Raw genomic sequence first — 25,095 nt, forward strand, 5'->3', positions numbered from 1 at the left:
ATGGCTACTAAACAAAAAGCTCTTCCTCTCACCCTAGATGAAGAGAACCAACATGAACAAGTTATTGTTGATGATGAAAACAATGGTTTCGACTACTCGAAACGTTCTCAATGGCTAAGAGCCGCGGTCCTAGGGGCCAACGACGGGCTTGTTTCGACAGCCTCGCTCATGATGGGAGTAGGTGCAGTTAAGCAAGATGTCAAGGCTATGATACTTACCGGGTTTGCTGGCCTAGTTGGTGGGGCTTGTAGCATGGCTATCGGAGAGTTTGTGTCCGTGTACTCCCAACTCGATATCGAGGTGGCTCAGATGAAACGAGAGAATATGAGAAAAGGAGGTGTTTCGGGTGAAAACAATGGGACCTTGCCGAAGGTCCGCTGAAACGGGGAAGACTAGATTTGGTCCAAGTAATGTTGGGCCGAAGGTTTCCTGCACAGTAAACACACGTAAACTAGCCTCGGGGGTGTTGCCGAGGAAGGCCCCTCCGATGCTAAAGTCAGTACAATGTGTAGAAAGAGAACACTATGCAAGAGAATTAGTTGCTTGAGGCTTTGCTTGAATATATGAGAATATATGAGAATCTATGAGAATATATGAATGAATGAATGAATGAATGAATGAATGAATGAATGAATGAATGTGAATATCTGAATATTGATGGATTTTATACCTCTTCATACATAGAGAAGTTGGGCCTTAGCCCAATTGGCTTGCTTTGAGGGCTGACCTTTGACTTTAGCACAATTGGAGAGTTGAACCTTGACCTTGGGCTTTTAATTGGATCATTTAATGCCTAGGCCCAATTTGACTAAATTGGACCCAAACAACTTGCCCCCCATACCCGATTTGGAAGGATGATGGGTCGGGTTTGATTTAATTCAGAAAAGGAGGGAAGTAAATGATTTAATTAATCCAAAAGTTTGAATTTAAACCGTAATTAATGAGATAACAACGGTTAAGGCGGATGATTGTGGAAGTTGGACGGATAATGGGCAGTTTAATCACAAGGTCGTGTGTTTAACGGTTACTTAGTGGGGTATTTAAGAGAAATTGAAACGCGGACTCCCCGTATTCCCATTTCTGGAGATATAATCAGAGGCGCGTCATCTCTCCTCACTTATTCACCAACACAAACCCAGAATTCTCGAGAGAACCCAAGAACCCGCATCAAAACTTCGCAAATTCCCCGAGCATTAAGCTTAGAAACTGAGACTTGCCACTACGAACTTGTAAATCGACAACTTTCGCTTCAGATTAAGGTAAATTCCTTTGATTTCAGTTTATTTTTCTTCGAATTCGAACTCCTTCCCTTTTTTTCGACTTTTTTCTTCGAAATAATCAATGGCAAGAGGAGTTAGAGGTAGAGCCCGTGCTCCAAGAAGAGCAAGGCCAATTCCCGATCCTAGGAACAAGATTGGGACCTGGAATGGACAAAGGCCAGAGTCTGACCCTGCTGAAGGAATTAGGGCGACTCCAATTTCCTCGGCTCCTCCTTAGAGAACGGAGGGGCCGAGCGCTTCTGGACGGGACGATGAAGTTCCCGCTGTCCTTTGGGATATCCTCCCGAGTTTTCAGAATGGGAGAATGCCGAAGTTGCTTCGGCCATGATAAAGAACCGCCCCTACTCATGGTGGGTGGAGAATGCCGAACAATATCGGTTTGCCGAGCAAATTGAGTTGCATTACGGCATTTTCGAAGCTGATGGGTATTGGTGTCGAATGCCCGTGGCATCCGATAGAATCCATCGTCCACCCCCGGGGTACGTGGGGGTGTACACAAGACAGCTTCAGTATGGGCTGAGGTTCCCTTTGGACGTATTCGTCCGAGACTTGCTGATCCATTACAATATCTCCTTATGTCAGCTAACTCCCACCAGCATCCGAAGGGTGATGACATACTTATGGGTCTGCAAGTTCTTCAAGTATGTGCCGAACCTGCACTGCTTCAAAAAGCTTCATCGGCTAGTGCCAAATATTCAAAGTGGGCACAGAAGCCATGGTTCTGGGTGGTACCGAATTGAGTCTCGGCCCCAGTACCTGACCATGTGGCCGAACGACTCTTCAGACAAGGACTGGAGAGGTCAATGGATTTGGGTTAGGGCACCCACGGATCCGGGCCACCCTTGCGTCTTCAGCGCTCCCCGGTACCTTGCTGAGCCTAATCCCGACATGGGAAGTCTAGGTCCCCCCGCAGATAACGGGCCGGATCCGAACCTTGATCAACAAAATATCTTCGGCAAGCTGCCGAACCGGGGGGGCAGCGGCCGAATGCAGCATATCCCGGAGACTTGGCTCCCCGATACGCATTATGTTTTCCAAGAGAACATGCTAGCAGCTTTCGGCCTCAGCCGAAAGTTTAAGGATGGTAAGCTTCTTTGGCTGGGGCCGAGGCCTTTTAATTATCTCTTTTTCTCCTCTTTCACTTTGCTTTTTTATGCTGTGCCAACCTAACTGAACTGACCTTTCCCCTTTTCTTTTTCATAACGGGACGAGACCAACGTTGGCATTAACTACGCTCGTCTTTGCGTCAATCGAGAACGAGTTGTAACTGATCGGGCCCCGTCTATCACTGAACCGAGGCATAGGGAAGTTCATCTAGACTCTTCCCACTTCCAAATTGAGGCTATTGTTCTGTATCAGAGGCAGAAGCCTTGGTGGAAGAAGAGAGACCCCTGGTTTCAGCTGCTGGACGAAGAAGCTGAAGCTGCCCGTACAGCCGAAGAGGTTACACGGGTTCTCGAAGCTTGCGAAGGAGGAGAAGGGTCCTCCAGAGCTGCTGAAGAAGAAGCTGCAGCTAGGGCAGCTGAAGAAGACGAGGCTTTGCTGAAGACCTCGGTGAGCTTTCAGACTTAACTTTGTCTTTCTTTTTTCTTTTTTTTTTTTTTTGTACTCACATTCTTCCTCCCCCCTGTCTGTTACAGTCTGAAGAGAGTAACAGACACAGGGAAGGGAAAGCTCCTGTTCGTCCCAAAGACCAAATACAAGAAGAGTCTTCAGACTCAGACATGGACAAGCAGCCGCTTCAGAAAAGGCGCCGAAGAATGGCCATCATCGGCCCCCATGACTTTCAGCGGAGGCCGATGACCATCGGCGTCGAAATAAGGGAACCCGAGGAAGGCAATGGATCGCCGAGGGTTCCCCGGCCCGCACCCCAATCACCTCAAAAGACCCCTCCGCCACCTCCTGAGATGGAGGTGGATCAGAGAACTCCCGAATCTAAGGGAGGGGTCCAAGAAGAAGTTCAAGAGAGTGCTGCTGAGCACAAGAATGAGGATGTCGTGATGCCCAGTGCTGAGGGTTTCACGGCAGACATTGCAAGAGAGGTTGAGGCCTTCGTCCTCACCCCTGAAGAAGAAGAAGTCATAATAATTGACTCTTCTGAGAAGAAGGAGGATGCTGAGCCATCCAAAGTTAAAGAAGCTCCATCGTCATCCTTTCCTTCCTTCCAGACTCTGCAATCTGGAGAAATGGGTTTCTCGGCCCCCCGAATTCCAATCCCAGATCACATCTGGGACCTCATATGGGGTCAGAACCGTGAAGGTGCTGCAGCCTACTTCGGCGATTTTGCTGGCATGTCCGAAGTAGATAGGGCAAGAATCTGGTCGCTGAAGGCCACTGCTGGGATGGGCGAATCCAGCAGATCATTTCCTGACCCAGCCAGGTCTAACCAACTGCTGATGATGCAGGTGATTTTCCTTGCCTTTATTTCCTCTAAAATTCAGCTCTATTTTTATTTATATTTTTTTTTTAACTTGTGCTCCTGTTTTAGGTTCGTGCACAATCAGACTCTCACTGGAGAGCTGATAGATACCCTACAAGATAGGGTGGACGCTGCCGAGCACGACAAAAAGGTAGCCGAAGAGGAGTTAAAGCTTGCTAAGCTGAAGCAAGCAGCAACTGAAGAGAAGCAGCAGAAGGGTGAAGAATATGAGAAAAAAGCTGCTGAAGCCCTCAAAACCTTCTGCGTTGCTATGGAGAAGGAAGTTTTTCCCCCACTGATGGAAGGGGAAAAATTCCTCCAAGAGCACATGGGAGTGGACATCTCCGAATTCAAGGCTACCATTGAGAGCCGAATTCAGGAAGGAGCTGTTGCACAAGCTGAAGTGCAGCAACAGCTAGAAGCTCTTGAAGCCAGCAGAATGGCTGCTGAAGAGATGCTCCAAGCCAGGGATGTCCAGCTCTCAGAGGCTGCTGCTGTTGCTGAAGCTCAGAGAGCTAAGCTCTAAGAAGCTAAGGATCAGCTGATGGCCAAAAAGGAAGAAGTGGCCCAGGCTCAGACAGAGGCTTCCCAAGTTCAGCAGGAGCTGAATGAGCTGAAAGGTTCCTCCTCCAAGCTCGCCGATGAGCTGAAGAAATCCAAGGAAGACTTGTGGAGACAAAGAAGAAGTTGGCTGATGCTGAGGCTCTACTCAAAGTCTGTGTCTATACCCAGGAAGAATATGAAATAGGTTTCAGAAACGGGTTCAGAGTGTGCCGAAGAGTCTGCCTTCATGCTGAGCCGAAGTTGGACTGGTCCAAATGCCCCAGTACCTAACCATGTGGTCCAAATGTGCTGAATGGGTCCAGAATCCCGAAGACCCTCATATGAAGTATGCAACTCCAGTCGAAGCTGAAATTCTTAAGGCTGAGGAAGCCGAAGAAGAAGCTGAGAGAATGGATTTGGAGGCTGAACAGAGGGAAAGGGAGGCTCGGCAGAGTGCAAAGCCTGCTTCTTCTGCTGCTGGGGTTGAGGCCACCATGGGGCTCAACAATGCTGATCAGTCTGATCTCGGGCTGAAGCATAGAAACTCGGGCAGTCGTCTTCAGAATCTTGCGGTTCATCATGTGCTTAACTTTAGACTTGCCGCTTTCTGAATTTTTTGCCTTGTTTTTTGCTTCAGCTTGCCTTGTCGTACAACAGTTTATTTTTTTGCTTATGTACGTATTTCGGCAGCTGTTATTTTCCGCTTGTGGGCGGCTGCCGATACAGTTTAATTGAACTTGTAGCTCGATTTCTGAGCATAAATTATTAATTTGATGCTCTTTTCTTCAGTTGCTTTGTTTTTGAATGCTTTACTGTTTCTTCAATTCTGCCGAACATACTTGCACTGATAGTGCTTCTTGCCCCCCCAGAAATTGAAGTATGGCTTCAGTTGAATAAACAATTTCTTCACTTCTTCAAAATGGGTATCCGAAACATAGGGCCAACTGAAGGCAATGCTTCTGGGATACAAGTGTTACTGAAGATTGACTTCAGCTGAAAGACTAGAGTTATTTAAAAAATGGATATCCGAAACACAGGGCCAACTGAAGGCAATGCTTCGGATAATAGCTTTCTGGGATACAAGGCTCAGTTAAGGCAATATCCCAGAATTGTCCATGGACTCATGTCTTTGGAGAACAAATCTTACTGAAGTTGGACTTCAGCTGAAAGACCAGTGTTCTTTAAAAGACGCATATCCGAAACACAGGGCCAACTGAAGGCAATGTTTCGGATAATGGCTTTCTGGGATACAAGGCTCAGTTAAGGCAATATCCCAGAATTGTCCATGGACTCATGTCTTTGGAGAACAAGTCTTATTGAAGTTAGACTTCAGCTGAAAGACCAGTGTTCTTTAAAAAGACGAGTTTTGTCAGCAATCTGAAACCCAGTTACCCGAAGGCGAAGGTTTCAGACGAGGCTGATTAAACAACTTTCAACTGTTGCTGTTATCTTTGATTTTCTGTCTATCTTTGAAAAATGGATACCCGAAACACAGGGCCAACTTAAGGCAATGTTTCGGATAATGGCTCTCTAGGATACAAGGCTCAGTTAAGGCAATATCCCAGAATTGGCCATGGACTCATGTCTTTGGAGAACAAGTCTTACTGAAGTTGGACTTCAGCTGAAAGACCAGTGTTCTTTAAAAAGACGAGTTTTGTCAGCAATCTGAAACCCAGTTACCCGAAGGCGAAGGTTTCAGACGAGGCTGAATAAAAAACCCTTAAAGAGTAGATAGAACGAAGAAAACTTTGAAAGGATAAAAAGTTGTAAACATTTATATAAATGGCGGCTCCAAGGCCTTTCATTAATTCAAAATGTACTTACAAAGATTGTTCTGCCCCGAAGGGTTTACACATGATATTTTTTCAGTACATCAGCGTTCCAGTGATTTTTCAACTCAGTTCCATCCAACTGCCGAAGTCGGTATGTCCCTGGCTGAAGCTCATCATAGATTTCATAAGGTCCTTCCCATGAAGCTGAGAGTTTCCCATGGATTCGGCCTTTCTGAACTGCAGCAGCATTCCGAAGGACAAGGTCTCCAATTTTGAGAGGCCTTGCATGGACCCTTCGGTTATAAAATTTGCTGATTCTCTGCTTATAAGCGGCCATTCTGTCTCGGGATGAGTCTCTTACTTCGTCGAGGAAATCGAGAGATTCCCTCATCAGTCGCTCATTCTCAGCCGAGAAGTGGTGCACTCGAAGGCTCTCAGAGCCAATTTCCACTGGAAGGACGGCTTCGGCACCATACACCAGTTCAAAAGGTGAATGGCCCGTTGCCTCTTTTTCAGTTGTCCGAAGGGACCAAAGGGTTCCAGGGAGCTCCTCCAGCCACTTGGACTTTTGATCTTCCACCCTCTTCTTGAGGGCATTTAAGATCTGTTTATTTGCAGCTTCGGCTTGTCCGTTACTTTGCGGGTGGCATACCGCTGAATATGCCAGTTTGATGCCGAACTGATCTGTATACCGCTTCAGCGGTAAGTTATCAAATTGCCTCCCATGATCGAAGACAAATACTCTCGGGATGCCAAAGCGAGTGATGATATTCTGCCAGATAAATTTTTTGACAGTTTCCTCTGTAATGTTCGAGGCTGCTTCGGCCTCGATCCATTTACTGAAGTAGTCAACTCCAACTATCAGCCATTTTTTCTGGTACACAGCCTCAAGAAATGGTCCCAGTATATCCAGTCCCCATTGGGCAAACGGGAGTGGATTAAGGATCGGCTGAAGATCCCTTGCTGGCTGATGGATAACCGGAGCGTATTTTTGACATTTTTCGCATTTCCGAACCAGCTCCTTAGCATCTGCGATCATGGTGGGCCAGTAATATCCAGCCCTCAATGCCTTGTGGGCTAAGGTTCTTCTCCCAATGTCGTTCCCACAGATGCCGAGGTGAATCTCCCGTAGGATATAATCTGCATCTGTTGGTCCCACGCATTTCAGCAATGGGGCTGAGAAGGACTTTTTCAGAAGTTCCCCCCTGAAGACAATGAACCTAGAGCTGGTTCTCTTCATCTTGGAGGCCAAAGCTTTATCTTCGGGAGTTTCTCCCCGAAGCTTGAAAGCTAGGATGGGGTCCATCCAACTAGGCTCTGGGTCAGCGCAGCACACTTCAGGTGCTTCGTCGACACTTCTCTCTCGACGCACTTCTACATATACAGATCTGTTCAGCTCGGTAAGAGATGAACTGGCAAGTTTGGAGAGTGCATCGGCTTGAGTATTCTGACCCCTTGGGATCAGCTGAACCTCAAAAGTTTTCAGCTCTGCAATGACTGACTTGATCTTGGCAAGATAAGCTATCATGGAGGGCTCTTTGGCCTCGTAGCTACCACTGATCTGATATGCAACTAGCTGAGAGTCTGTTTTTAGGCAGACATGATCGGCTTCCAGGGAGATGCACAATTCTAGGCCGGCGATTGCTGCCTCATACTCGGCTTCATTGTTCGAGGCCTTAAAAGAAAACTTTAGTGCATACTCAAAGGATTTGCCTTCGGGAGAAGTTATCACTACTCCTGCCCCCGAACCGTTTTCGGTGGAAGATCCATCCGTAAACACGGTCCAGACTTTCTTTTCACTGTCTAGCGCTTCTTGGTATGAGCATTCGGCCAAGAAATCCGCTAGAGCCTGTGCCTTAATGGCAGCCCTCGGACGGTAGCTCATGCTGAATTCGGTGAGCTCAAAAGCCCACTTGGCTAGCCTACCAGATTTTTCAACCTTGCCGAGAACTTTTTCCAACGGCTGATCAGTTAAGACCACTATCTGATTGCAATCAAAATAGGGCCTGAGCTTCCGAGCAGCTACTACTACCGCGAAAGCGACTTTCTCGAGTAGAGGGTAGCGAGTCTCGGCATCCGTTAGTGTATGACTCACGAAGTAGATCGGTTGCTGACTTTTACTTTCTTCCTTCAGCAATACTGCGCTGATGGTGGCCGGGCTAACGGCCACATACAGGTACAAAGTTTCTCCTTCAGCTGGGCTAGCCAGCGTTGGGAGTTGAGCCAGATGCTCCCGAAGCTGCTTAAACGCGTCTTTCTGCTCTTCCTCCCAAACGAGCTCTTTTGTTTTCGGGAGTTTCAGGGCTTTGAAGAAAGGTAACCCCTTATCCGAAGCTCTGGAAATGAACCTCGAGAGGGCTGCCATTCTTCCGGTGAGCCGCTGAACATCCCGTTTCGTTTTCGGCTCAGGAAGGTCGAGCGTCGCTTTGACTTTGGAGGGATTGGCATCAATCCCCCTTTTGCTGACCATGAACCCAAGGAATTTCCCTGACTTCACGCCGAAGACACACTTCTTCGGATTCAGCTTCATTTGATGCTTTCTCAAGGTGGCGAAAGTTTCAGCCAGGTCCTTTACATGGTCCTCAGGTTTTTTGCTTTTGACGATCGAATCGTCGACATAGACTTCCATGTTTCGGCCCTTTTGATCGGCAAAAACTTGATCCACCAGCCTTTGATAGGTTGCCCCCGCATTTTTCAATCTGAAGGGCATCATTTTGTAATTGTACACCCCAGCGTTCGTGACGAATGTTGTTTTTGCTCGATCGTCAGGGTGCATGAAGATCTGATGATACCCCGAGAATGCGTCCATGAAACTAAGCAAGGCATGGCCACTTGTCGAATCGACTAGCTGATCGATCCTCGGCAAGGGATAGAAATCCTTCGGACAAGCCTTATTTAGGTCCGTGAAGTCAACGCACATCCTCCAGGTACCATTGGGCTTCTGAACCATCACCACATTTGCCAGCCATTCTGGATATTGGCAAGGTTCGATGAATCCTGCCTCCAGCAATTTTTTGACCTCGGTTGCGATGTCTCGGTTCTTATTAGCGGAGTAATTCCGCTTCTTTTGCTTAACTGGTCGACACGTTGGGTCAACATTAAGCTTATGGGAGATGAGGTCTGAACTTATCCCGGGCATATCAGCTGCCGAGAAAGCAAACACATCTCTGTTGTCCCGAAGGAGCTGAATAAGTTCACAACGGGTGTTCGGATCAAGGTCCATCCCGATTGTTACACATTTCTCAGCGTCTCCTTCGGCCAACTCAACTGTTTCAGTCTGTTGGTCCATGTCCATTGCTGATGGACTGGACTCTTCATAATCTGGCCTGCTGCCAATGTCAGCAGGTGTCCCAGTCTTTTTGTTCTTCGGCTGGCTCTCTGAGTCTTGCGGCTCAGCTGAAGAGCTAGCCTTTTCCCTTTCGGGCCCTTTACCTCTGGGTACAGGTCCTTGAGCCGAAGCACTTAGGCCTTTCGGCTTTTTGGTGCTTGGCTCTCTTTCTTTTTCTTTCTCCTCCTCATCCTTGTCGTCATCTGGGCGACTACTGGATGGCTTGAGGTAGTTGCACCTTCGGGCGTCCTTTTGGTTGCCCTGTATCTTTTCGGGGAAGCCGGCGTCTGAGACGTAAATCATCAGCTGATGATAAGTTGAGACGACCCCTTGGATCTCATGAATTATGGGTCTCCCCAAAATCACGTTGTACACTGAAGGAGCGTCAATGACCAAAAATTCAATCATGACGTTCCTGGCTGCCTCATCGCAGCCGATGGTGACAGGAAGTGTCACCTTCCCATCTAGATAAGTTGAAGCCCCGTTGAACCCGGATACCGGGTAGGGTACCGGCGTAAGGTGCTTGGGCTTCAGCTTGATTTGATTGTAGGCCTTTCGGAACAGAATGTTTGCTCCACTGCCACCGTCAACAAGGACCTTACTGACGTCGTGGTTGGCCACCGTGGCGATGATCACCAACGGATCCTCATGAGGGAACGTAATCCCCCGGCAGTCGGCGGCTGTGAACGTCATGTTCGGCACCGGCGACTGGGGAGATTGAATGTCAGCGTTGTTCACCTGGTGAGTCAAAGCTCTAAGGTGTCGCTTGTGCTCCCTCCGAGAGTATATTCCTCCCGAGATAACATTGATCGGAGGGAATTTCCCCTCCGGCTTTTTACTGTTCTTCCGGGGGAAGTCGAGGTCTTGCCGAGAGTCCTTTGCTGAATTCTCGGATTCTTTTTTCTCGCGGTGATCCGCGATGTATTTTTTCAAGTATCCCTTCCGGACCATGTCCTCTATCTGGTCCTTCAGTTGGATACACTCCTCAGTGTTGAGTCCCGAAGACTCGTGGAACTCGCACCACTGATTTTTATTTTTTCGCTGATACCACTCTGGGAGTGGTCTCGGCTTTCGGTAACTCTGCTCCTCCTTCGTCACGCTGTAAATTTGTCTTTGTTTCCCTCCCCCAAATTGAGGTTGGGTTTTCTCTTTGTTCCATTCTTCGGCTCGGATGAACTTATCCGAGGCATTCAGAGCTTCCTCCAAGGTCTGCGGGGTATGCATGACCATGAAGTCTAGGAAATTTCCGGGCTGAAGGCCATTCTGCATTGCAAAAACGGCTAGCCCCTGGTCCAGCTGAGAGACGCTGGATGACTCGTTACTGAAACGGGTCAGATAGTCTCGGAGGCTTTCGGTTTCCCCCTGTTGCAGACTCATGAGTTCTGCAGTAGTCTTCTCTCGGCGGTTTGCCGTGGAAAACTTGCTCCTAAATTTGGAGGACAGATCATCCCACCCTGTTATGGAGCCTTGCTTTACTCCCTTGGAGATCCACGCTTGCGCGACCCCCTTGAGGGTGGTTGGGAAATATTTGCACCAAGTCGCTTCGGATCTGGGGCAAAGATGCATATGAGTCTCATACGAGGCCACGTGATCCTTCGGATCTGAGTTCCCGTCATATGTGATGTGCGACGGTATTTTAACCGTGGGCACGCGCTCTTCCAGTATCCATTGCTCGAATGGTGAACTGGCGGGTAGCATAACGGCCTTGCCCTTGTTCCTGGCCGAAGGGACCGCGCTCCGCCCTCTTAGAGAGGTAGGAGTGGTTTTCGTCCCTGGCTGGGAAGTCTGGGCCTCGGCTGCAGGGAACGAGAGGCGACTGCGCACGCTCGGTTCCTTGCCGCCGAGTCGGTCAAGGACGCTTCGGCGAACAGTCTCAGGTTCTCGGTGAGTAGATTCTGGCCGAGAAGCTGAGCTGCTGCTCTTATGCGCTTCTGGTCGTGAGGATGAGGATCCTCTTAAAAATTGAGGGTTCTTTTTCCTCTCTTTTTCATTTTTCCAGGTATCCTCTTCCCACTCTTCCAGTTCCCGGAAGGAAGGAAGCTTCCCACCATCATGGTCTAACTTCCTCCGCTGATGCCGGGTATGCGGAGGAGTTCGATCACGAGGTGGTGGCATATTTTGTGCCCTCATCGCCTCCATGAGTACTGCCAGCGCTCTTGCCACCTCTTCCGAGCTGGGCCCCGTCAAAGGGGTCCTCGGCCGAGTATGGGAATGAGGGCGCACAGTCGATGGTTGGCTTTGGGCACTGAATGTGTCCTATGATCGGACTCACCCCTGCTAGACCGAGAGTGACTCGGCCTATAATGAGAGTCATGAATTACGGGAGAAAGGGAATCCTCCTTGTATGATCCTCCCCCCGAGCTGGCACCCTTGGGAGAGTTCCGGTCCGGCGAGGGTGATGGTGTAGGGGTTTTAGGCTTTTCGCCCGCTCCTTGACGGAGGCTTTTGCTCTTGCGGTTCTTAGCCATTGCTACTAAGATAATTGCAAGATGATCTTGGTTAGAAATTTGGCTTAAAGATTTTTGAAAGTCTTCCCCACAGACGGCGCCAAATTGTTTCGGGTGAAAACAATGGGACCTTGCCGAAGGTCCGATGAAACGGGGAAGACTAGATTTGGTCCAAGTAATGTTGGGCCGAAGGTTTCCTGCACAGTAAACACACGTAAACTAGCCTCGGGGGTGTTGCCGAGGAAGGCCCCTCCGATGCTAAAGTCAGTACAATGTGTAGAAAGAGAACACTATGCAAGAGAACTAGTTGCTTGAGGCTTTGCTTGAATATATGAGAATATATGAGAATCTATGAGAATATATGAATGAATGAATGAATGAATGAATGTGAATATCTGAATATTGATGGCTTTTATACCTCTTCATACATGGAGAAGTTGGGCCTTAGCCCAATTGGCTTGCTTTGAGGGCTGACCTTTGACTTTAGCACAATTGGAGAGTTGAACCTTGACCTTGGGTTTTAATTGGATCATTTAATGCCTAGGCCCAATTGGACTAAATTGGACCCAAACAGGAGGAATTGAGCAAGAAGAAGGTGAAAAGGAGGAGTTGCCTAATCCATTGCAGGCAGCATGTGCCTCGGCTTTTGCCTATGCAGTGGGCGCTATGGTCCCGCTGCTGGCGGCATCGTTTATTAAGGATTATAAGGTAAGGCTTGGGGTGGTGGCGGCGGTGGTTACGTTGGCTTTGGTGGTGTTTGGGTGGTTAGGGGCAGTTTTGGGGAGAGCTTCGGGTTTAAAGGCTTCTTTGAGGGTTTTATTGGGTGGTTGGCTTGCTATGGTTGTTACTTTTGGTTTAACTAAGTTGGTTGGGTCAAATAGGTTTTAAAATTTTATGCATGTACTTGTTTATTGTTCCTTAATACTGTCTTCCTTTTTTTTATTGACATGTTTTGACTGTTGCACTATTTACACACTTTACTTTGACCATATTATGTGATTTATACGTTGAATGAAGCATATATTCATGTGATTAGTTGTTATATTACATATGTCATAATTAGAGCTGTCAAAAGCTGACCCGATCCGAAATAACGACCCAAACTCGATTATTAACCGACTTATCTAAACCCGAAAAAATGGTGACCCAAACCCGACCTGAAACCAACCGTAGACCCGGGTTGACTCGAGTATGTGAGACCCAAATCCGAACATAAACTGACCTGGAGATAACCCGACCCGAATGTAACCCATAAATTATTGATCTGAATCGAAACCGACTTGAACCAAAATTAACTCAAACCCGCTTTAACTCGTCAAAACCCGAATTTAACCTGACTTTTTACTAACCAGACTTGAATTCAACTCGACCCGTTTCTAACCCAACCTGTTACAAACCCAACCCGAAATTAACCCGACTTGTTATTGACCCGACCCAAATTAAACCCGACTTGTTATTAACTTGGCCTGAATTTACCCGACCTATTACTAACCCGACCTAAAAATTCAACCCGATCTGTTACTAACCCGACTCAAAATAAATCAACACGACTTGTTATTGACCCGACCTAAATTCAACCCAAATTGTGTCCTGACCTGATTTCAAATCACCTAAAATGCCATTTAGACCACCTTATTATTTTTCATCAAAGCATTTTGTCTAGGGAGACCAAGTCAGTCCAGGCCAGCAAAAGAAAGGAGCATCATCCCCAAATTTAAGAGTTAAATATAGCATATATTTGTTGTACGGTCAAAGGAGATAATTATCTTCCTAACTTATGGACTATAGATCCCTCGTATGATGCCGTATATATTATAGTCAAATTAAGAAAATAATTAGATTGATAAAATGATAATAACTATTTATAGTTAGTTACGTTGAACCCGAATATGACCCGACTTATTTGGAAATGACCTGACCTGATTGTAACCCGCAAATTATTAACTTAAACATAGCCCGACTTGGACTCGAGAATGACCCGACTTGGAATTGACCCAACCTGATTATAAACCGCAAATTATTGACTTGAATCGAACCTGACTTGAACCCCCGAGAATGATCCGACTGGAAAATGATCCGATGTGATTATAACCTGCAAATTATTGACTTGAACCGAACCCGATTCAAACCCGAGAATTACCCAACCTAATTCTAACCCGCAAATTATTGACTTGAACCAAACCTGACTGGAACCCAAGAATTACCCTTACCCGTTTTAACCCGTGAAAACCCGAATTAAACCAGATCTATTGTTCACCCGACTCAAATGTAACCCGATATGTTAATAACCCGACCTAAACTCGACCCAAACCCGATAAGATGTATGACCCGACGTGGCTCGACTCAAGCATGACCCAACCCGAACCCGATCCGCATAGGTTACGACATTAGCCCGAATTGACTCGACTCACTCTTACTCGATCCGTTGACACGAAATGACAGCTCTAGTCATAAACTCATAATGAATTTTTTTAAAATATCAACTTTTATATGTTTTGCTTATTGTTAATGTCCTTAATGGTTGAATACTTGAATTTGTGCATTGACAAATAAACGTGAAGTAAGAAACATGTGAAATAAAAAGAACGGAGGAATTATAATTTAGAGAAAATAATGTTAAGCACAAATCAACCATATTATAATTAGTGGTAAAAAATATACTAACAAAAAACACTACTCCCTCCGTTTCATAATGTTAGTCCCGTATACTATTTTTGACATTTCAAAAAAATCTACTCATATGTATCAATTTTAACTTAATTTTTTTTTTGAATTAATTAGTTGTGGATTGATGACATGACTCTAAGTAAGGAAATATCTACCTTGAATTATTCAATTATGACTTATGTTGTTCCACAAAAAAAAAAAAAACTTAAATAAGGTAAACCAATTATGAACTATTTTATACTTTAATGTTAGATTCCAAATATTTTTCTTTTCTTATAATATGTGATGATTCCATATGAAACTAATATTATGAAACAGAATGAGTATTAACTTTGGTAATAAATCAACCATAATAATATATAAATTTATTGTTGGATGAGATAATGGTGGGGATTCCTAACAAGATGAATTAATACTCTGACACGTGTTACATCCTGGTGCTGTTTTTTTCTTTTTCTTCAAAACTCTCCTTGCCTTTTTACCTTTTAAAAAAAATAAAAAATGACTCTATACTAATATCATTCCAAATATTTTATATTATCTTTATGACAAATATATATTCCTTTTAATTTGGTGTTCATAATTATTCAATACACATTTACCTAAATAATTATTTCAACTTCTGTGAAAAAAAAAAAAAAAATTAGACTTCTTTTTAACTATCTTTTAAATGGAGTATTACTAGATTTTGCCAAAAGAGTTATAATAAATTGATTCATATAATATATGTTAAAGAAATTACTTTAAAACATCACTTATTTTTTTTTTCCAAATACCTCTAGCTAATATTTTATTTCAATTTCAATTCGATATAAATATATATTCAAGTTAATTACAATTTTGTTTATGAAATTTTACTAGTATACGTACATATTATCACAAATTGATTTATAGAGTATAGTATAGTTATAAAATAAATTAAATGTTGTGTTTTGTTTAAAAAAAAAAATAAAAAAAAATAAAAAAATAAATAAATAAATGTTGTGTTTAACAAATAATTTTTTTAGATATAAAGGTTATATATTATTTGTAATTTTGTGTATGAACTTTATTAATAATTTTAGTAGAGATTTTAGTTTGTTGTTCGATTGTTTTTTTTTTTAAAAAAAAAATCATTTATAAATAAGTATTCACTAATATGAGTTATATGACCACTAGACTTGATCAAGCCCCGCCTGTAAATTTCTCGAGTTTGGACAGACTAAAAAAAAAACCATTTTTTAGATAATTTTTTGTTTTGCCTATTAATACAAAGTATATATTATGACATTATAGCTCTCTATATTTGATTTGTATGTTTATCAAATTTTATTTGTTGAATATAATCAATTTTCTTAAAAAAAATTAGACTTATCGTGCATGGCACGGACCTTAAGCTAATTTTGACTATTTTTAAGTTCAGTCAACTAATGCAAAGTGCAATTTTATGAAAATTCTATAGTAGTCATTCTTATTGAAATGACTATAACAAAGTACCACTATACTTAATTTTAAAGTCAGATTTGATATATTATTTCTGTTGGTCGAACTTATTAAAAAAATTCAAAAAAAAAAAAAAAACCGAAAATTAATCAAAAATGATTTTACCTTCATATAAAAAATGACTTAGGGTCTGTTCACATTTACTGAACTGAGCTGAACTTGAACTGATTGGAACTGAACTGAACTGAACTGAACTGATTGGAACTGAGCTAAAATGACTATTTTATAAGAGAGGGAAATTAAGAGCTGAGCTGAACTAAATTGAACTGAACTGATTGAAGTTGAACTGAACTAAACTGATTGGAGCTGAACATAACTGAAATTAAGTAAATGTGAACAGACCCTTACATTCTTTAAATAAAAAAAAAAATAAAAACTAAAAAAAAAAAAGTTGCATAGTCACGCAACGTGGATTAAAATTACTCCGTATGAAAATTTGTACGGAGTACGATGAAAAGAAAAGCAAATGGGACCTTTTTTTGCTGGGCTCTTCAAAGTATAAACCACAGGACAGCAACACACAGTAGGTTCGCTTAAATACGAAGCCAATTATGACCACAGAAAAAACACGAGAAGAGCCCGTCTAAAATAAATGACGAGAAACTTCTAGTTCTTGTTTAAATGGAGATAACCCCATTAAACCTTAAACCCTAGATTGCAGAATTAAGATTTAAAATTTGAGCGATCTATTTGATGGAGATGACTCCCATAATCAATCAATTACAGGTATGCAATATATCTTTTCATTTAGTTTATAATCTATTTTTGATGCAAAAAAATTCAAGGAGTTGGTATATTTAGTTTATAATCTATAATTGTGAAATTTTTGAATTTTAACTCTGTAATTTCTCTGAAATGATTGTAATTATGCGTTAATGAAAATTCCAAAAAAAAAGTTTAAATCTTTAAAATTTTCTGTTAAACCCTCTGTTTCAAGTCGTCAATTGTATATTCTAAGTTGAAATTTATCTAGGTTTTATTTCTTTAATTTTGTTGATTATTCACAATAAGATATGCGATCGAATATAAAATAATTGTTTGTATTTTAATGATTTTTAAGTGGTTTTTTTTTTTTTTTTTTTAAATGTGATTTGTATACATCTTTAAATTGTTGTGATTACTCTAGACTTGTAAATACATGCTTTCGGGTGCATCTAATAATTACCGCGGCTTCACACATCTCTATTACACGATTTCAATTAATATCGTGGGATAGATTGTATTGGGTGAAGCTAGATTAAATGTTCTCCTTACAATCAATGCGACCAATCTATATGTTGCTTTGTACGTTAAGGGAACTACATTATTTTGTAATCTAATGTAACTCGAAATTTAAATTACATGAACACTAATTTCTGATGTTCGGATCGAAATTTTGTCTTGTTTCCCAAATAATTCGGTTTAGAATTATGATTAGCTCAATTTGTAATGAGCTAGATCTATTGTGAATATCATGCTATGATTTCTTAGTTATGAGGGGTTGGAATAATGTGCCGACAAATTATGGTAAAACACAATTTGTGAACTCTAGCAAAGGTCCATGAGTTTGAGCTGTGCCCTTGTGCATATTGGGATTTACGCTAGCATCGGAAATTAATTTTAACACACTTTTAATTGATATTGGCACACCTCCATGTGAGAATAACATTAAAAACTATGCACTCACATAGGGTGTGCCAAAATCAACTTATGGTGTGCCAAAATCATTTTCCGATAGCATCTTAAAATTGTGTTCCAAACTTGTCATTTCTCTTGATGTACAAATTGAAGACATATATACCCCTTGATTTACAAATTCATGAAAATTAAACTTATGAACTTAGAATTTCTGGACATATAATGGCTCGTTGAGTGATGTTTCACTAGCTGTGTGGACATACATCCAAAGCCTCACTGCAAAATGGTTAACTATTTTCACCTTTAATCTTCCAAATTTACAACGGAATACTTTGTTAGGTTTCCATTATTTTCCAACACTTATAATCTATGAAATAAGGGTCCAATTTTAAGGAATTATATGGGGCTAGCTCCATATGTTATTGCTCTGCCCCCAAGACAGACAATAGAAGGGAAGAGAAAATCAAGTAATTTGTACTTATAATTTTCAGTGTTTGATTACAAATTTACAATGGAAAGAAATATAAAAGAATTAACATTTTAATTTTCCTTTCCTTCCAATTTCATTCAAATTCATTAAGTGGAAAGTTAAAACATGATAAAATCGATTAATTTTCTTCTAGTTACTCCTTTATTTTTTATATTTTGTAAGAAATTTTACATAAGTTTTAAAATCAAACATGGGAAATTCCCCTAGTTATATTTTTTTCTCCTCTTCAAATATACTTCCTATAATTAGTCTTTTTTAGTTGACACCGTTTGACTTTTACACTATTCACACTACACGCCTTGACTCGATTTTGTAGTTTATAGCTACCATAAAACATATTCATGTGCGATCTTGTTTGAATCGTTTCTTTGTATATTTTATTAAACAGATGAAGTATTATTATGGAAATTTTGACTTTTGCTACCTCAAACAGGTCAAATTCACTTTTGCTACCCATCAAAACTTTTATTTTATTTTACTACCTAACATATACCCTTTTTTAAAATTTTGCTACCACTGAACGGAATCCGTTTATAATTTCGTTACCGCCTTCATTACCACCTTCCGGCTACCACTCCCTCCTTTGCCACCGTACAAGCCTTCCTGGTCAGCCACCAAAATTAAATCAACCACCCAAGAAACCAACCTTGCCCCATCCCGTTAGCCACCCAGCTCCCTCCCCCGACCGACGACCGGCGAACCCATCCCACCCCTTTTCCCCCACAAACGCAACCCAACCCTCTCCCTTTTCCCCTGCTGCCCCGACCCAAGCCACCACACCGAAACCACAATCAAAGATCTGAATCGCCGCAACCACCACCACTACCACCACTCTTCTGCAACACTTTGCTCCAAACCCTAACGAATCGACCCGCCTTAACCTTTTCGGCCACCCTAACCCCTAAACCACCACACCGTAACTTTTTTCGGCAAACTTAAATTGATTTCTAGACGAGGTTCGATGGATCTGCGATTTGCTCTGATTTCGGGAATTGATGTTGGGAATTGATTTTTTGCGGTTTGAGTGAGGAGGTGGCTGCAGGGGTTGCGATTGTGGGCTGGTATTTGGAGAGGAGCTGATTTGGTTGCGAGAACGGGGAAAGGGAAGGGGGGTGGGTTCGGTTGGCAGCGTAGGGGTGGGGGAAAGGGAGGGGGGTGGGTTCGCGCCGGCGCCGGCCGAATCTCTGGGCACCGGCCACCGGCAAGGGGGAGGGAAGGGGTGGCAGTTGAGGGGAGGGGTGGCAGGGGTGGGTGGTTTATTTTTTTGTTTTTTTTATTTTTAATTTATAATTATTATTATTTTTTTTTAAAAAAAAACTTAACGGAATTATTAACGGATCCGTTAAGTGGTAGCAAAATTTAAAATTTCCTATTATTATTTGATGATCTACTATGTAAACTCATTATTTCATTAGGTAAATTTATTAAGGAATAAAATATTCATAATCAAATCTCTGAGATTAATCTGCAAAATAAGTAAATAACTTATTGAACAATAATATTCATACAAGATAACACAATTAATGAGAAACAAAAAATGCAATAGCTTAATCAGAACTAACTTACCCAAGGGTGTAATACACAATTTAAATATGAAGTAATGAAATCAACATCACAAGAAAAAGAGGCAAATTACTCATGAAGTAATGAAATAAACATAACAAGAAAAAGAGATAACTTAGGCACGACGTGGAGGGCATAGGAAGTCACTAGGGAGCTTGCAATCACAGTAGTTGACAAGAGCTGTAAGATCAACATTGAGATTGAGGTTAACAAGCCCTAACACATTAGCATGAACCGCAGTGCAAAGGCAGGCGGCAGCATCAAGCTTAATGAGGTTACCTACAAGGCTACAACAAGCTGCCTTCTTAGGGGATCCAACACGAAGGTGAACAAGATCGAGCACATCTGCACACACGTTCAACTTAAGGGTATCCGGGGGGCATGACTTAAGAGGACGGGCTACATATGAAGCAAAGGCTAGATTAAACAAAACAAGGTTCAATGCAAGAAAGAGAGCAATTGAGGCAGTGTTTTTAGATGCCATTTCTTAAAACTATGATAAATTTCGCTTCTTTAGAGCTAACTTGAAGAGATGAACACAAGATATGAAGTAAATTGTGTGTTGGATGATGAAAGTCACATCAAAGTTGAGCTATTTATAGATTTTCAAGGCCTTAGTATTGCATGGGAGAATATTTTGAGACATTGAGCTGGATGAGTTTGAATTATGGAGGATCCAATAATGTTTATAGTATCACGGGTTGGCTCTTCGCACATGGTTGTTAATTTTGCATACTAATTTGCATGTTATCATTGAGAGTAAGCGTACAAACTAAACAACTAAGCATTGACATTATTAGTACGTAGAATATCGTATCCAAATTTTAAAATTGCTTAGCACAAAGAATTCAAATCTGGAGTACATGTATGTTTGATATTATTCGGTATTTCGGTGGACTACAATTAGTAATATAGGACTATTTTACGAAAATTAAAAAGTACAAAATTGAATTATTATGACCCTTTGTTACTTAAAAGGTTAGTTAGCGTGGAACGAAGATGGTGTAATAATAATTTTATTAAAATAAATTAATGAATCAATAATAACTACCTCCTCCGTGTTTATAAATTATAATAGTTACCATTTGCATAAATATTAGGAAAAATTGTCAAGAATAAAATGATCTTTTAATGGTCTTCCAAATATAAAATTACCTTTTGATTATTCCAAAATAAAACAACCTTTGACATAAATCTGCTCAAAATAGAATTTAACCGGTTGCAAGTCATTTTGACACGTGTCACAATGTGATTAGTAGTTTTTTTTTATTTTTATTTTTAAAGTTTTTTCTTTTTTACAAAAATGATTTTAATTGTAAAGAAACAACTTTCACTCAACCATCACCCTTCATCGACCACCACCCGCCAAGCCACCAACACCATCACCACCCCATTCATCCACAATCCACTAGCATTCATTGACCCAGCCAACAGCCCACTTGCAAAACCCCGCACTGCCCTACCCTTGTCTTTTGCGGTGAACTCCACCTTGAACCCACCCCCTTTTCGAGTGGAGTTCAGTAATTGAGGCTTTTTTCGATCGGTTAAATTGGAGTTTTTGTATGGGTTGCTAGTTGGTTAGAGGCGGATTGGTTTGCAAATTGGTTTGTGGGTTTGTTTGTTAGGGTGGTTTTGGTGGGTGAGGAGGGTTTTGGGTGTTTTCACTGATTCAAATTAATGGGAATTGGGTGGTTAAAAGGTGGTATAAGGGGCTGCTGGTAGGTTTGAGGGTGGTATCTGGGGCTGCTGGTGGGTTTGGGGTGGTGTACTTTCGAGGGCTGCGGCAAGGTTTAGAGTGGTTTAGGGGTTATTTCAAGAAGAGTGGGTGGTTTAAGGGGTGGTTTTCGGGGGCTGCATGTGGTTTCGAAAGGGAGGGGAGGTGAACAGATGTGGTGAGGTGCAGAGGTGGTGGTGGTTAGGAGCCATTCAGGTGGCTCACAAGGAGGAGGAAGGGTAAAGGAAGAGAGAGGATTTTTTTTTACTTTATTTTTAATTAAAAATCAAATTTTTTTAAAAATGAAAAAAAAATAAAAAATTCCAACGAGTCACAAAGAGACATGTGTCCAATTGTAACCTTTATAACAAGTTACCGGTTTTTTGTTCTATTTTGAGCAGATTTATGTCAAAGGTCATTTTATTTTGGAATAATCAAAAGGTCATTTTATTTTTGAAAGACGCTGAAAGGTCATTTTATTCTTGACAATTTTTCCTAAATATTAAGATAATGGATGAATGGCTAGGTGGATTTAATAATACTACCTCCGTTAATTATTATGAGCAACAAAAGAGTATTATTGTGAGACATAAATTATTCGTTTGTTGTACATAATAATTAACGGAGGTAGTATATGGTTATTTGGTTAATATAGGTTATGTTTGGTTTGATATAAAACATTTTTAATAAAGTTTATTTTTTATGGAATTTATATTTTTCAAATTACAAATTAGTTTTTCTTTGTTTGGTTTCTCACAAGAAAGGTTAAAGAAAATGTATGCACATTGAAAATAGAAGTGGAAAAGTGAGAATGGATTAGATTAAAGTAAAAAGAACGTAGGAAGATGTGGCTTACCTTGTTTTAACATTGGAAAAATTATTTTTGTTAAATACGGGTGTGGGCCGCACCCGTCAAGGGAAAGTGCAAGTCCACCACTCTACAAGACCAAGGTGATTCCACCTCAAAACCATATGGCAAGGAGAGGAGTAACCTCTTAGCCTTATATAGTGGTGGTAACTCTTGAATTTTTTCAATATGGGATTCCATTATCACTATACTCACCCTTTAGTCTTTTGTGTGGGACAAGAGAATGCTCACATGTGGGTTGTTCCTTGGCTCAACACTCCCCCTCACATGTGAGATGTCCATAACTTTTGGCTCATTAAAATTTAGCCATTAAAGCCCCAATTGTGAGATCGTGAACCTGACTCTGATATTTTCTTTGTGTTGTATTATGATATGCACAATATACTTATACAACCTAAGAGTAGAGATTATGGCTTAACACCGGATCATAAGCTATACATGATACAAGGCTTAACAGTTTTCCACCCCTTTACAAACCAAACAAAAAAAAAAATAGGAAAAAATGAAAAAAAAAAAAAAAACTTCTTTCAAGAAAACATTGTTCATCAATAAATGACTGGGTTTTTTTTTCTCTCTCTTAAATGTAAAAGGCATTATTGAAATTATCTTAGATTTCTTTTCTTTCATTACTAAACTGACCTTGACACTCCAAGTAACTTTCTAATTATCTCTTACGAGTATCTTCTTAATCACCTATTTTACATTCTACTCCTAGCTAGGAAATAAGGGTGTAATTGTGTTTGATTAATGCGGAACAAATCAATGAAAAATAAGAATTGAGAAAAGCAATAAAGAAGATAAACAAACAACAGAAGGATTTACGTGGTTCGGTCAAAATAGACCTACATCCACGGATGGGGGATTCGAGAGTTTCTTCACTATAATGGAGAAAGAAAGAGAGAATAATACAAGGAGACCTAAATCTAATGGCTCAAAAGTTAATGATCTAATCGATCAACTAAAGGGTCCTTTTATAACACAAGGAAACCCTAATAAACCCTAAGATTGTTCTCCAAGTATACTCAAATAGCCGTCATAGAAAATATATAATTTTAGGAAATATTCCATCAGAATAACCTAACTACCGAGCTATAGCTCGGCAGCTAGCTAATGCCCGCCGCAAGTCCTCATAGGGCCGAGCTATAGCTCACTCGCATAGAACTATAGCTCGCAGTCTCGTTGCAAATATCCAGCTTTGTCAGGGTTTTGTAAAACGGTCATAACTTTCTCATTTCTTATCGAAATCGAGCATATGATCTATCGTTGGAAAGCTCTTAAACCAAGCTATCACCTCCAACTTGAATAACCTCAAAATCTCTTGTAGTTTGAGAGATATCTGCGTTCAAAGTCAACCCTACTAGATTTCGAGTTATAATTTAACACTCCTTTTACATGAAGTGACTCGACTACTCTAAGGATATGACTTTAACCATGACCCAATCTTGCCATATGAGTCAACTCAAAGTCTATCACCAACATCAAGACGCGTATGACTCTTTATTGATGAATTGAATATAAGTTTTGCATATTCTACCAATACAGAGTGTTATGTAAAAGTTCATAGGCTTCCTTAAAACATTTTATGCTCTAGGGCGGATAAAACTTTCGTATTTTTCACCAATAGCATATTACAATTTACAAATTGAGGTGGTTAAGTGAAAGTATGAATATTGTTTGTCCCACATTATAAAAGAAAGCAAAGAGTTCTTAGTTTATAACCCAGGTGCTACTACTCCTATTCCTTATTGGATGGACAAATTATAAGATGTACCATGGTGCATCTTGTTTTATGTGAACCACCAATAAAAATATACTCTCTCTTCTCTTTCCTCCTCTAATTTCTGATTTCTTTGTCTTTTATTTTCTCTCTCCTAATTCAAGTTTTGTTTTCTTCAACCTTCAATTTGAAGCTTTGTCAATGGATAGAGTTTTTACAATGAAATAGTGAAGCTAAAGATGACCTCGTCGTCAAGGAGAAGGTGGTTAAGATGACGGTGATGAAAATTTTCCGATGAGATTTCATTATCTAACCACCATGGCTAAGTTTGAGTTCTGGAATATGTATCTTTCACATTCTTTTGATTTTTTTAGTGATAATTGTGTATTTTGTTATGAACAGTTCTGTATTTGTTTATATTTTGTACAATTTAAGTTAAAAATATGAACGTATGATACGCTTTTTGTCAATATATATGTTTACTGACATGTGTTTTTGGAATTATGAACATCCAGCTTTATTATAATTCTGAATATGAGATACATTACTTATGATTTTTTTTTGAGATCTATGCAATGTAATTTTAATTTTATTAAATTTTTTTGGCATTCTCTACTTTATAATTTATATATCTGAACATTTCACATTTTGAGCAGTGTCTTCAAGTGCAGAAGTTTTTGAAGGGTGTTCAATGGTTTGTGGTTGGGGCTTAGAAGTTTTTGTAGGGGGTTTAAACGTTTTTTTAGAGTGTTCAGTGCTTTGTGGTTGGGGTTCAGAACTTTTTGTAGGATGTTCAAAGGTTTTTGAAGGGTGTTCAGTGGTTTGTGGTTGGAGTACAGAAATTTTTGTAGGGGGTTCAGTGGTTTGTGCAGTGGTTGGGGTTCAAAAGTTTTTGTAGGGGGTTCGTTTTTAAACTCTCGGTAAGCGAGTAGTAGACTAGTCGCAGGAGGTTTTTGTATGGTGTTCGGTGGTTTGTGCTTGGGGTTCAGAAGTTTTTGTAGGGGTTCAGAGGTTTTTGTAGGGTGTTCAGTGGTTTGTGCGTGGTTGGGTTCATAAGTTTTTGTTGGGGGTTCAAAGGTTTTTCTAGGGTGTTAAGTGGTTTGCGGTTGGGGTTCAGAAGTTTTTGTAGGGGATTCAGAGATTTTTTTAAGGTGTTCAGTGGTTTGTACTGTGGTTGGGGTTCAAAAT

General features: G+C 41.2%; 1 protein-coding gene and 1 long non-coding RNA gene across 2 annotated transcripts; both read left to right on the forward strand.

The window, feature by feature from the left end:
* LOC110725511 (vacuolar iron transporter homolog 1-like) lies at positions 1-12,805 on the forward strand. Its single transcript, XM_021904978.1, has 2 exons — positions 1-337; positions 12,364-12,805. Exons 1-2 carry the CDS (start codon positions 1-3, stop codon positions 12,675-12,677), a joined length of 651 nt encoding a protein of 216 aa, XP_021760670.1. The 3' UTR covers positions 12,678-12,805.
* A 3,525-nt stretch (positions 12,806-16,330) lies between these two features.
* Positions 16,331-24,411, forward strand: LOC110725858. Its single transcript, XR_002512242.1, has 2 exons — positions 16,331-16,664; positions 24,101-24,411. It is a non-coding gene; the product is annotated as an uncharacterized LOC110725858 (long non-coding RNA).
* The last annotated feature ends 684 nt before the right edge of the window (positions 24,412-25,095 follow it).

Source organism: Chenopodium quinoa, unplaced genomic scaffold, assembly GCF_001683475.1.
Source record: "Chenopodium quinoa cultivar QQ74 unplaced genomic scaffold, ASM168347v1, whole genome shotgun sequence".
NCBI lineage: Eukaryota > Viridiplantae > Streptophyta > Magnoliopsida > Caryophyllales > Amaranthaceae > Chenopodium > Chenopodium quinoa.